General features: G+C 36.6%; 1 protein-coding gene across 2 annotated transcripts in view; it reads right to left on the minus strand.

Annotated features, from left to right (window-relative positions):
• Window positions 1-530: 530 nt before the first annotated feature.
• Epsti1 (epithelial stromal interaction 1) overlaps window positions 531-14,041 on the minus strand; it is an 89,736-nt gene continuing 76,225 nt past the window's right edge. For both annotated transcript variants that reach the window (XM_048341310.1, XM_048341309.1), the window contains 3 exons: window positions 9,070-9,143; window positions 3,630-3,729; window positions 531-1,032 (listed from right to left, as the gene is read on the minus strand). In XM_048341310.1, the coding sequence (XP_048197267.1) occupies window positions 1,024-1,032; window positions 3,630-3,729; window positions 9,070-9,143 (183 nt within the window). In that variant the 3' untranslated portion in view covers window positions 531-1,023. The remainder of the gene's footprint in view (window positions 1,033-3,629; window positions 3,730-9,069; window positions 9,144-14,041) is intronic.

Below are 14,041 nucleotides of genomic sequence, written 5' to 3' on the forward strand. Positions count from 1 at the left end.
TATATATATATATATATATATATGCATATGTACATAAACATATACAGATATATATGTATATGCATATACATATACATATATACATATATATACACATAGATAGATGAAGCCCTTATTCTAAGATTAAATGAATGTTTTCCCTGTGTCACATGAGGGATGGGAGGAGAGGTGAGGAACAGAATGACACACCATGGGAAATCAATACTCTTGTACTCTGGGATTTATGAACTGGGTCAAGGTCACAAAAAATTGAAAAGGAAAGTCTACCGAATTAGCAAGCAGACTAAGTGGCATAGAACAAAGAAGGTAAGCATCCAATATAACAAAAAAAAGATAACCACATATAAGGTCTCCCTCTACATTTGTGTGAAATTGATTTGTACAGAAATATAATAAGTCTTTCAGGAAATGCATTTGATCCACATAAGCTATAAATAAAAATATTAAAATAAGATTTCTTAAAAACCCAAGTGCTTTTCAATAAAAATAGAAATGATCCATTTATGTCAAAGCAATTCAAACTTTATTTATCAATTTGTCTATAAGAAATAGGAGAAATTTTTACTTTTGGTCACATTTGTATCCTAGATTAAGAGAATAGAGATTAAAATCTTTTAAAAATTCCAAAGCTTCCCCAAACTTGATCTGAGAATTAGCAAGAATTAGTTGCTTAGTGAGACACGAGATTTAGAGCACCCATATCTCTAACCTAAAAGTACCAAGTGATTTTCTCTTTTTCTGTCATAATAACATTGTTGTAATTATTCTTCTCATCAGAGGTCAAACCAATTAGCAAAGCAATGTGTGTTTTTGCTAGTAATAGATTAAATGTGGGTTTAGCAATCAGCTCTTGCAGGCATGCATAACTGATGGCAGGGAAAGTTGGTAATCTCTATCAGGGGAGAGGGTGGGCAGGTGATGTTAAAGCAAAAAGTGTGAAGTTGAACAAAATCAGAGTAAGGCAAGGCATTTCATGAGGTTTGTCAAGGTCAGACTCCACTGCTAGATGGAAGTGAGATTTACTCATATATCCTAGAAGCAAAAGAAAACACTAATTACCACAAGAAGCAAAAGAAAATGCAGTGCCTTTGCACTCCAAAAGAAAATCCTTCAAATAAACATGGCAGGCTAACAAGGCCATTTCTTTTTTTTTTTTTTTCAAATTTTTATTATCAAACTGATGTACAGAGAGGTTACAGTTTCATACGTTAGGCATTGGATACATTTCTTGTACTGTTTGTTACCCTGTCCCTCATACCTCCCTCCCTCCTCCCCATTTCCCTTTCCCCCCCTGAGGTGTTCAGTTCACTTACACCAAACAGTTTTGCAAGTATTGCTTTTGTAGTTGTTTGTCTTTTTTACCCTGTGTCTCTCAATTTTGGTATTCCCTTTCAATTTCCTAGTTCCAATACCAGTATACACGGTTTCCAATATACTCAGATAAGATTACAGAGATAGTGTAGGTACAACCACAGGAAGGTGATACAAGAACATCATCAATAATAGAAGCTACAGATACACATGGGACGTTGAAAGTAGTTACAACTGTGATATAACAATTGTTTCCATAACATGGAGTTCATTTCACTTAGCATCATCTTATGTGTTCATAAGGGTATAGCTATTGGGCCTTGTGATGCTCTGCTATAACATGGCCATTTCTTAATTATCTAAAATATGAGTGAAATGGTTTAATTTTTGGCATACTGCATTTGATCCACAATAGCCGCTCTGAACAATGGAATGGCTTGACCAATAGCATCTTATTGGCTGTGCTCTTACAGATAGGCTAACTAACATAGGTCACAAATAATAAAATTCATGAATGATATCACCCACCCCTCACAATGACAGCAAGGACAGGATGCACACATGGTGGAGCCGAGTATTTTAAATGGAAATGTATTGAGTAGGACTGCACTGCATTATGCAGAAGGAAAACAGCCTCTAAGGGATCCTTGGGGTAACGAGAGAGACTAATAAGTCCCACTCCCACCATGTTGATAAGGTCAAGCAATCTCCCTGGAGTCTTCCACAAGATAGGGTCAAGCTATATGTGGAATATAGGCAATTGTTATATTGTCTAACACTCTGAGAATCTCATCTCAACTTGTATCATCAGTCATGGCAAATGCTTAACTGCCCTTGAAGACAGAGGATTTATTTTCCAAAGCATTCTATCAGGTCTCCACTGTTTCCAAGTCCCTATATTCTTAGCCATATCCCACATGGTGTGTATATATGCTCCCATCACCTTCCCTTCAACTGGAGATATTTTTCCAAGGTACTTTCTAAATTTGAGCAATTGTTCAAGCAGTGGAGAGTTAAATAGTCAACAATGAGTTTGACCCAAATCTGTATTCCAATCACATCTCACAGCTAATGAACTTGGATGATGTCTTCAACTCACAACACCCCATTTTCCACATGACTCTGACTTGCATATTCTCATGAACAAGCCAGTTCTGGGTATAGTGTTTCATACAACACAAAGGTAGTGTTTTTGATTACTCTCTCTTTTCCATGTCATCCCTATTCTAAATGCCATAGTAAAACAAATAAAAATACATTATGGGAAAAATAGGCATGTAAGCATAAATTCTCTGCAAATTTTCCTTTGTCATATTATCTTACATATGTATACCTGTATAACACCCATCTATCTATTTTAGCAACTAGATCTATTTCCAGGAAGCATGCATATCAGATGTCTAACAAAATGGAATAATCAAAAACTGTCTTTTGCCTGTCAATTACTTAACATAGGGGAATTTTTTTCAGTTTCCAAGTTTGCAAACACTGGATTATTTGTTGGACTGGCTAATTTAAAGATTTCTTTCTGATCTCTGTCACACATACATATATGTATGTATGTATAGAAGTACATATAGAATATATATACATACATAAATATGCATATTTGGGCTTCAATTAATGCTGTAATTAGTCTTGGCTCTGAACACATTGTGATCTTCACAATCACATAGTCAGAAGTTTTGGTGCTAGCTGAACAGTAAATGCACACAAAATATATTAAATGTGTATTACAATATATTTTCAAGGTTTTCTTCACAGGAATAAGTAAGGACATTTCATTTTCAAAAAATGCTTTTTGCTTCAAGGTGTTTCTTTAAAGCATCTTGAGTGAAAAATTAAATATTAGTTTCTTGGATGTGTTAGTTTCACTGAAAGGAACATATTACTAGAGAAAATGCTTACTATTTATAACCATATTTTGCTTTTTAAATTCTTGGAAAAATGTTCATTTATTTTTGTTGTAGGTCTGAACAAAGGTTGATAAAAGGCCTTTGAGTCTAGGCAAACAAGCTAAGAACAAAGGGCAGGTGTCATTTATATATATATATATATATATATATATATATATATATATATATATATATATATATATAGTGATTGGCCAAAGCTAAAAATCAAGACTCTCAGAAGCTGGTGTGGAATTTACAGTAATCACCATGGCTGACTGCCCACCACAAAGCTCAACAGCATTCCCCTCCCCTGAAAAGAAATATCTAAGAGAAGGCCACAATATATTTTTTAAAGAAATTCTCATTGTTTTTATTCTTCAACTTGGGAGGATGATTTTTTTTAAGAGAAAAGAAAAAACTCACCCAGCTGTTAGCACTATTCATATTGCAATAGCCTCCAGACTGCCCGAGGCCACCTGGTTGACTTGTGCCTTGGAGTCGGTCCAGAAAAGCATTATTTACCCTTTAAAACAATGAAAAATATGTGTGAGTAGAAAGCCTGCTACAGGGCTAAGAGATTTTTGAGACCCTAATGTGCTGTGTGAAATGGCGGTGGGGATTGCTTCCTCCCTTTCTACTTAGCAGAAATCTCTCTTCACATTCACCATCCTTTGCATGGGCTGGTGCCAGCCTTGGGCACAATCAAAAGGGGACTGGAATTCCTAACTCTATAGTTTCAGTTGTCCATCTTCCACTAGTTCAGCAAGAGCCTTAGTCACCTAAGTAACTGTATCCCTCAGGGGTCATGAAACTTTCAGGATGAGGATGACAGAAACTTCGGCAAAAACCAAAACAGAATAAAAGAGCCAAGCCAGCTCAATGGCACTACTGTTGCAAGACAGACTTGATACACCCCTGTATGCTGTGTAGTCGTGCTACTGACAGTCTTGCTAAAATAAACCCCCTGAGTAGAGAGTAGAAGGAAAAATGGAAGAGAGTATGGAGAAAGCTAATATCTGAAGAGAAAGAAGCTCAAGCTTTCAAAAAAAAAAAAGGAATGCATATCTTATCCTAGAGTTCTGTCATTTTTGCAGCAATTCAGAAGTTAAATTCTGACTTAATATGAAAGTTACTATCTGCAAGGTTAGGATAAATGCTACCCAGTATAGTTATAAGCACACAACTGCCCCTCAGTATCCATGGGAAATTGGTTCAGGACCCCCAGTGAATACCAAAATCTATATGCTAAAGTTCCTGATATGACATGTTCTAATTAATATTTGCATATATCGTACATGTAGCCTCCAATAGAAACCATCTTTTAAATCATCTGTAGATTACTTATAATACAGTGAAAGTGATATGTAGAGGGTTATACCACAGTATTTTAGGGCATAAGGCCAGGGAAAAAAAGGTCCAGGCCTATAAAGTACCTATGCAATATTTTTTCCAAATGTTTTCAATTCATAGTTGGTTGTACCCATGGGCGCAGACTCACAGATATAGAAAGTTGCCTGTATTCTCTTGACTACCTGAAGGTTCACTTTCTAGTTAATCATTGTTCTAAATATTCATTGTATGGGCTTTTGACCTCATCTTCTGTGTAGAGTTATGCACCTGTACTTGGAAGCTAGAGAAACACCAGTGGATTCTTTAGGAACTTGGCAAATGAAACTGTAAGAATTTTGGAGATAGAAAAAGTGCCTAGCACAGATCAGCCACTCAATGCACATGTATGGGAAGAAGGACAAAGGGAACCACCAGTCAGGTTATCTTCTCTTGTACTCATGAAGAATAGCAGAATATGGTCATGGTAGGTGCTACCAGTTATTGACTCTCAGGGATTTGAGATACTTCGCAGAAATAATGGCTGGATGACATAGTCAAAAAAGGCTGGACTCAGAGTATCCATTGTGTTTTGACTCCTCTTGCTCTCTGAATTATTGATTTTCTATTTTTCTACCAACTTCATCCAACAGTGGATTCCATTTCGGTTTTGATACAACTTTTTCCTCTCTCACCAAGTATTATATACTGGTCTTATTGCAGAACTCGATGTGTAAGTTGCCTTTTCTTAATCTCCCAGAAAACAAGTTACAGAAGCTTACAGAGCTTCAGTAAGAAAAAGAAAGCTGGTCCTAACTTCCTATACACTCTACCACAAGCCACACACCAATAGTGTTTCTGCAGCTGCCTATTTCCCTGTGGCTGTCCTTAAGTGATCTTTATGTTAGTATCAAAGAGGGGCATTCCCTCAGTGTCTTTACCCTTACCCTACACTTTTCAACCACTAAAGGTGTTGTCTCCTTTATCTACTCAACACATTCTGACTTCACCTGCTTCTGTTCATGGGACATCATTTCAGATCTAATCACCATCACCTTTCCTGTGTACTGCCTCCTCCCACCCTCTGTAATTCATTATCTACACAGCAACCTCCCAAGCTTATAAAAGAGATCATGCCTTCCTTTTACCTGAGATCCTCCCATGACTGCACTAATCTATCCAATCTCATACTGCCTCCCCTCCAGACTACTTTTTGGACCTCATCCACTATAGACCAACCATTTTTTACTCAAAATCCAGCTGTTTTGCTATGTAGAGCTCTGGCATTTGTCTTCCTAATAACATGGGACTACATGTCTTTGCCCTCAGTCTGGCTTGCTTTTTCTTGTCCTTCAATGTCAGCTCCCCCAGGAGATCTTTAGTCACTGATCACCTTCTCCTTGGGTGCTCTGTGATATAGTACTCAGAATACTTAGCACCATCTGAAAAAATATCTTGTTTAATTGTTGACTACTGTTTCTTGCTCCCAGAATGTAATTTCTATGTGGCCAGGGACCTTTTCTTCCTTGTGAACCACATTCTTGATATCTAGAAAAAGCCATGGCAGATGTACCCTGATAATATATTTACTATTTGAATCTATCTTCCAGGCAAATGACCCTACCCTGCCACTGCTATGATGGCAGCAGCATTGTTTAAACACACACACACACACACACACACACACACACACACACACACACATTGGTGGTGTTTGTAAAATATGTTTCTCATGGCTTCTCTTGAAGCAAGGTGATGCAATTCACAAATGGCTATCAATTACCGAGAGACAAGAGAGGTTGAGGTTTTCTGATGCTTTAGTATTCAACTAGCCTTCCATCCATGATACGGATCAACCAGAGATGATCATGAAAGAGACTATTTATCTCAATTCCTAACAAGAACCCAAACAGGCAAGAAAAGTTCCTGCTTGTATTTTGTTTACTAGCTTAAGACAGGACATACATTCTATGGCTGTCAAACTTGTGCTTCTGGATTTCCCTCTGAGTATTAATTCAGAAGAAAAAGTATGTTTCAGAGATGGTTCCCGTTTCAATCAATCATTTTGGTTCTTTCTGATGTTCACCTCCTGACCCAAGTCCTTTCAAATCCTCGACCCCATGCTCTGTCTGTTCTCTCTGGAGTTTCTACTTGTCTTCTCTTGCTCATAGAGTTACACTAGGTCAGGCTCAGGGGCAGATTCAGGCTCAAGCTCATTACAGGACTCATTGAAACCCTTGTGAGGACTCCCCCAAGCTTTCTATTATGAATTCAAGGTTCAGTGTTCTGCCAGTAAATTCTAAACAGGAGAGAACGTGTTGCTTTTCTCAAGCCTAATAAATTTATGCCCCTGGAGAACAACTAGCTTATGTTCCCTATGCACATACTAAACAGTTTATGCTATTGTTTTAAAAATAGACACCAGTATTTTGTTCATTAAAAGCTTATTGAAGGAGTATCCATAAGACAGTGGGAAAGAAAATTCTATTGACATAGTTTTTGGTTTTGGGTATCTGTTAGTTTGGCACTATTCTTATGTGCCTCCTATTATTTTTGCCAGTGTACTATACATCAGCCTTATTTGGAAGACCGAAATCTGATTAAAGAAAAGTCATAGAAACAGTAAGTCTAATGATTTGTTTTATAATTTATCCTCCATGTCCAGTTTGCTTAGCTTGTTATGCAATACCAGTGAAATATCAGGTTTTTACTTCCTGTGCCCCTTTTATCATTAAAATTAACACACACACACACACACACACACACACACACACAGAGAGAGAGAGAGAGAGAAAGAGAGAGAGAGAGAGAGAGAGAGAGAGAGAGAGAGAGAGCTTATTGAAGAAGTATCCATAAGACAGTGGGAAAGAAAATTCTATGTGAACTTTAAGGGAAATACAAATGTCAGCTTTTTATAAAAATTAAGAACAGGTGTTTAGTGTTTAAACGTCTTGATCAATTATTTTAAAACTGATTACTGAGTTTCTAATTTAGAAAAACCTCCTCATGGATTAATTTTGGATCTTCATTTAACAAAAATCAACAAAAGAGAAAATAAGGGAGAAAAAAATGAACAACTCTACCAATATTTAATTATTCCGCAGTATTGGTATAGAAAAAAATCAAGGGTCAAACTTCTATAATAAGAATGGTATCCCTTCCATGTCTAATCAAATAACATATTTTTACTAGGTCACCATCAAAGATGAGCTTATTAGCAATGGGACCTATTAATATGCTATAGTAGTATCTTTGAGATGTTTAAAGCTTCCCAATCCAATTAATCTTCAGAATGTCAGAGACTTGGTTACTCCTAGCAGCCAATGTTATATGATTACAAGATAAATATATAAAGATAAAAATAAGCAAAACTAAGAAAAAAGAGTTAAATAACTTATGGGTACTTTATAATAAATATGTTGCCATAAGAGTTCCTAAACCAGGTTACCCAACAAAATAGGCTACTCAATATCTCAAAGTCTTAATGTTCCCATGAACAAATGAAAAACATAAAACTACATATGACATTTAAAACTTCTTTTGGTTGTTGCTTCTCCCACAAAATCTTGCTCTGTGACTCACAATGACGTGAAAGTATGGATCTTCCTGATTCTGGCTCCTTAATGTTGGAATTATAAACATGCACAATGCTCAGCCTGAATACCCACAGTTAGTGGTGTCTTTGAAACTGGGAGCTTCTATTGACATGTTTTAGCCTCTTTTACAAAATGACATCACCGCAACTCAAAAATATGTTTTAGCGATGAAGGAAGGTTAGATACAGAAGAGAAGCCACTCACTTTCAAAGAATGATTTGCTTGGTTAAATGCAAAGGCCCTTACATTAAATTCTCCTCCTCAGACACTCAAGCATACCTCTAAAGAACTTACTCCAAGTACCTCCCAGGAAAACCCTAGTAAAACAATGACTGATGATATGGTGGTTATTAATGTTAACATAGTATTTACTGGGTCCTCTCAAGTAATTTCGTCTGATATTATTAATAAGACAGGGTTTATTTACACTATTAAAATTGCTCACTGGCTCTATCTAATCTATTGATATATTAGTCAACATAAACTAACATTAGTAAGTTTATCTCTGAACTCTTAGACCCAAGTTTTGTACCTGAAGAACTATGCTAATCCAATTATTCTACAAATAGTAGAGTGTCATCTGATGGTACTCTGAAAACAGAGGTCTCAGACAGAAGATGTCCATGATGCTTTGTTCCACATAAGTTAAATAAAATGTAACTAAAAACCCATGTAGAATGATAAACTATGTTATAATACCACCTAATCATGAAAACAGGATATTATATGTGCATATACATATGTATGCATGTGTATTCGGGTGCAGATATATAGTATGTATACCTCATACATACACTATAACCCAAAAACAAAGATTTAAAGGTGATAAAGACTTCAAAATCTTTTTTAAACACCACTAATGTAGTGTGTCTCTAAAATACTGCAAAACTTTATAAGTAATTGATTTTACCAAGGATGCTTATTTTATTAGCCAGTTATACCTCCTGTGCTCAGTTTGATGGATTTTGGCTCTTTCTTCCTCTTGCTGCAGTCGTTTGGGTTCCAGTAATTTATTCTAGGAACAATAAAAGTTTTAAAATATGGTTTTCAATTAACACGGTTGTACAGAAGACACTCAAATCAATTACACATTTAACCTTAGCTGGCACAATATTTCACTTTTGAAGTTTTTACTTAAGTACTATTTGGATGTGAAATTATTTTACTATATAAGTAAGTAGCAAAACTAATCATGGCTTAGTCAAACAGATTAGATCCAGATTTAAAAGCCAATGTTCATGGTCAAGAAGTTAGACCAAGAAGTAGAAGATATACAGAAAAATATAACTCAAACTCACCTATGTCTTACAAAGAAAAGCAAACCAAATTAGTTCTTTTAAGAAGATCAGTATCACACAATACTATTTCTTGGTACTTACCTAACAGTTGTTTCTGCTTTAAAGGTTTTTTTTGTTGTTGTTGTTGTTTTGTTGTTGTTGTTTTTTGTTTTTGGTGTCAGTCCTAAGCTTGAACTCAGGGCCTAGGTGCTGTTCCTCAGCTTCTTTTTGCTCAAGGCTAGCTCTCTACCACTTGAACCACAGTGCCATTTCCAGCCTTTTCTGAGTAATTTACTAGAGATGAGAGTCTCACCGACATTCGTGCCTTGGCTCGCTTAGAATTGAGAGCCTCAGATCTCAACCTGAGTAGCTAAAATTATAGGCATACACCACCAGTGGCCAGCTTAAAATAATTTTTAGTGTAATGTTTTAAGATCTTAGAAAAGTGATTATAAAATTTACCTAGGGAAAAATACCAAATATACAATCATAGCCATGAAAAAAGTATGAAAAAGAAAAGTTAGCAATAACCAAATCCTAAACATGAAAATGTATTATGAAACGTATCATTAAAACAATCTGAATCTAGGAAGAGACCTGATGCATATGGAAATGTGGCTTATCATGAGGTTGTTGTGTTGGAGCCAAAGCAGGAGAAAGCTTGGTGAACAGTGGTAGACTAAGATTTGAAGCTAAAAGATGGGTATTTTCAAAGGAGGCAATGGGGTAAATTTATAAACGTGTAGGAGGGAAGATCCAGAAACCAAGAAAGGGAAAAATAAACTTGGATGAGAAGCTGAGAAAGACGAACATGGTTTATATGTTTATTCATTTACAAAATAAACCTAATAATAATAGGAGAAGGAAGAGGAACAAGAGGAGGGGGAAGAATGGTGAGAGAAAAGAAGAAAGAGGAGGATGAGCTGACTATAAGAAAAGGTGACTGTTGAAATGGGAACTAGCTATGGGTGGAGAGGAAAAGGAACTGTGGGGTGACTTTGAATGAAGTACATTATACGTATATATGAAGGTAATATTTAAAAAATACATTATTGCTTAAAAATAAGGGGTTGATAAGAGAAATACAGACAGGTAAATTTGGCAAAAGTACATTCTATCCATGTATGTAAGCATCTCTAGCAGAATCCCTCAAAGGCATGTGGATAAGATTGTTAATAGTTATAATTGTAATTACAATTAATAATTATAATTGTAAGGAGCAATGCTTATCAATAAGAAACAATAAGTTAGACTACTCATACAACAGATTATTATGAAACAGTTAAGAACAATAAGGCAACCTCTTGTTACAACTATGTAAAGATAATTAAAACATAAAATTTTATAATGAAAAAATGGAAAAAGAATAAGATATATTTTTTTCTGGGAGAGAGTGGGCCTATAAAGAGATTGTTAAAATATGGGAAATGATCAATCTAGAGTAGTCTTTCTGGGACCCTTATAAAATAGATCCATATAAATAGAAAATATATATATATCCATTGCAATTTTTATTTCCTGGTACATATCATATTTAAAATGGTTTACTGAAAGATACATGATAAAGCAGGGCCTGAGTGGCTCATGCTTATTATCTTAGCTACTCAAAAGGCTGAGATCTAAGGATCAAGATCTAGCCCAGGTAGGTAAGTCCCTGAGGAACTTATCTGCAGTTAACCAGCAAAAGGCAGCATTGGAGGTATGTCTCATGTGGTAGAGCACCAGCTTTGAGCAAAAAAAGCTAAGGGACACTACCCAGGCCTTGAGTTCAAGCCACAGTACCAGCATAAAATAAATGAGTCAATAAATATATAAATACATCCCTAAATGAGAAAAAACATTAACTATAATTTCTGCACAGTAGAGAAACTTGAAGGCTGGATTGACAGAGAAAGAAAGCTTTGATGTTAGATATAGTTTGTGGTTTTTAGTCTTTGAACAAGTGTATATATTACTTCCTAGAAACATTAGCAAGGATTTGCTAGCCAAGTTGAAGGTCATTTTTGTTTCTTTACATTTTCCTTTACTTAAAAATTCCAGGAAGTTGGGCATGGTGACATACACCTATCATCCCAGTTAGCAAAGGAAGTCTAAAATATGCAGATGTGGTCCAAATGCATGCCTGGGCAGTAGAGCTAGATTTTATCTCAAATATAACCAGTATAAGAAAAGACTGGAGGTGTGGTTTAGCAGTAGAGGCCCTGCTTAGCAAGAAGGAGGCCCTGAGTTCAAACCTGAGAACTCCAGAAAAAAAGATAAAGAAAATTTTCCAATAAGTATAAACTTCTAAACATTTTGGAGATATGAAAAAGAGGAAGGTACTGGGCTGGGGATATGGCCTAGTGGCAAGAGTGCCTGCCTCGTATACATGAGGACCTGGGTTTGATTCCCCAGCACCACATATACAGAAAATGGCCAGAAGTGGCGCTGTGGCTCAAGTGGCAGTGTGCTAGCCTTGAGCAAAAAGAAGCCAGGGACAGTATTCAGGCCCTGAGTCCAAGCCCCAGGACTGGCCAAAAAAAAAAAAAAAGAAAAGAAAAAGAGGAAGGTACTGTATCATGAAGCTGAGAACTGCTAGAGAGGACGTGAAGAGGGTAATGTACATCATCCTATTACAGAGACACTTATGGGGAAAGGAGATGAAGACCTGGCAGCTAATAAAGCACCACCACACAAGAACATTGTTCCAGATGATAGACGGGAGATGCTGCCATTACACCTGAGGCCACATTGTCCTGTCACTAGCAAAGGGCATTTACTAGGAAGAGGATAATTTGTTTTTTAGTACCAAAAAGGATCATTTCAATACTTTTTTTGGTCTGTTGAACTGACAGCCACTGAAAAGGTCTTATAAGTATATTCTTGGTTCATTCCCTAGTTTTATTTGAGGGAACACAATATCTCACTGACAATTACAAAGGAAGCTTCTCTGGTTTGAAGGAGCCAGCTTGGGACATTAAGAGAATTAAAATGCCATAAGTACGAGTCCTGTGGAGTCCTGTTGAACTCAACACCTATTTGTTAACACCAACCAATTTCCAGACTACTGGATTCGTGCAGAAGGTAAGAGATGCAGGTCAACTGAGCTCTTCCCAGAAGGCCAGCACACTATAAATAGGACCAGCAACAACTATAATACAAAGCAAAAAACAAAGGTATTACTGAATGCAAACTCAAGCAAGGTACATCTACAAAAGAAGAGAGGTACACGTGAAATCAGATGTTCCTGATTTTAAGTCCATCCACAAAGCCCTCCAATGAGACAGAAGGTTGGGGAGGGAGTGATCTTCTCATGTGCTACACAACTCCCTGCACTAGAGCAGGGTGGGGGGGCACAAGATAGAGCATCTTGGAGATGCCAAGAACAGGACGTGTTGTAATCACTGGCCAAGCATTATATGGTAAATGAGGCTAGAGGTAAAAGTCAGGTTCCACAGCAATGCTTTAGTGTAGTAATTGGAGACAAATATAGGGCCATTTTAAAATCATGTCTGAAGCCCACTGGGATGTATGATGACATGGTTCAGCCTGGCTGCTTCATGTAAACATGAAAGGGCCATCGCCAGCAGCACACACTTCTCCCAGGAGAGAGGATGTTCCTCTCAACTTGCGAGGAACACGATAGTGGAAGCAGGAGGGCTGAGGCCATGCAGAATAAAGGACTCCTGGTTGAATACCGACTACAGAAGATCTTCTTAGGGAGAAAGACTGAAGGAGGCCTGGATCTGCAGGTCAGAGCTGTGATGCCTTTGCCTAGGAGGAGGCAGATGGTGCTGACTACCAGAAATGGGGAAAAGGTAGAAATAGCCTTGGAAAATTAAGAGATCAAGCAAATCAAAGAAAATAAATACTCCTGAGTAGAGAAGTTAGGAAAAAGTGGCACCAAAAAGTGCAAATACTTCTTTTATTAGCTATCATTAACTATAGCCTTTTAATATGAACATAAACTCCAGCTACAAAAGAAATCATTGAATTTTACAGAGTTGTATTTTCCACCTAAAACCAATACTATCATTATACTTTTTAATTGTAAATTCTTTATTGCAAAATAATTTATGAGCATCTTGCTATCTATGCTAAGTCAAGGGACCAAGTTTCTTCGGGCAAAGATAGCAACAAGCTAAAACAATGCAAGTTTTCCTTCTTTCTACCTTTGTCTTTATCTGAGGATGGAAATTAATTTTCATTAATCCAGCGTGGGTACTGGAGATACCATTTTCTAGCCTTGTCATTTTCAGGACATTTTCTACTGATTTTAGTTGCCTTAGTAATATCTTTCAAAGTTGCCTTATTTCAAACTTGGATTCATTGTGGCTTAAAGGCAAGGCCAATAGGAGACACTCACATTAGAGGGCATGATTGCATCTATCTTGTTGTTGGGCAGAACCGGCCTTTGTGATCTCAAACTTCATTGAATTTTTATTGGTACTGCACAGAACTCACAAATTACTCTGGTGAGGATGGTAGTCGTTGCAATATTGAGCTTTCTTAGCCAACAATATTAGTCATCTCTGCTTTGTTCAAATTGACTTTTTATAAATTGTGGAAGAGTTTTTTTGTGCCTTCTGTTTTATTTTTTTTATAGCTGCTTTTTCATGGGGCCTTTAAAATTCCATTATATTTTCTAATTAAATTT

This window comes from Perognathus longimembris, chromosome 3 (genome assembly GCF_023159225.1).
Source record: "Perognathus longimembris pacificus isolate PPM17 chromosome 3, ASM2315922v1, whole genome shotgun sequence".
NCBI lineage: Eukaryota > Metazoa > Chordata > Mammalia > Rodentia > Heteromyidae > Perognathus > Perognathus longimembris.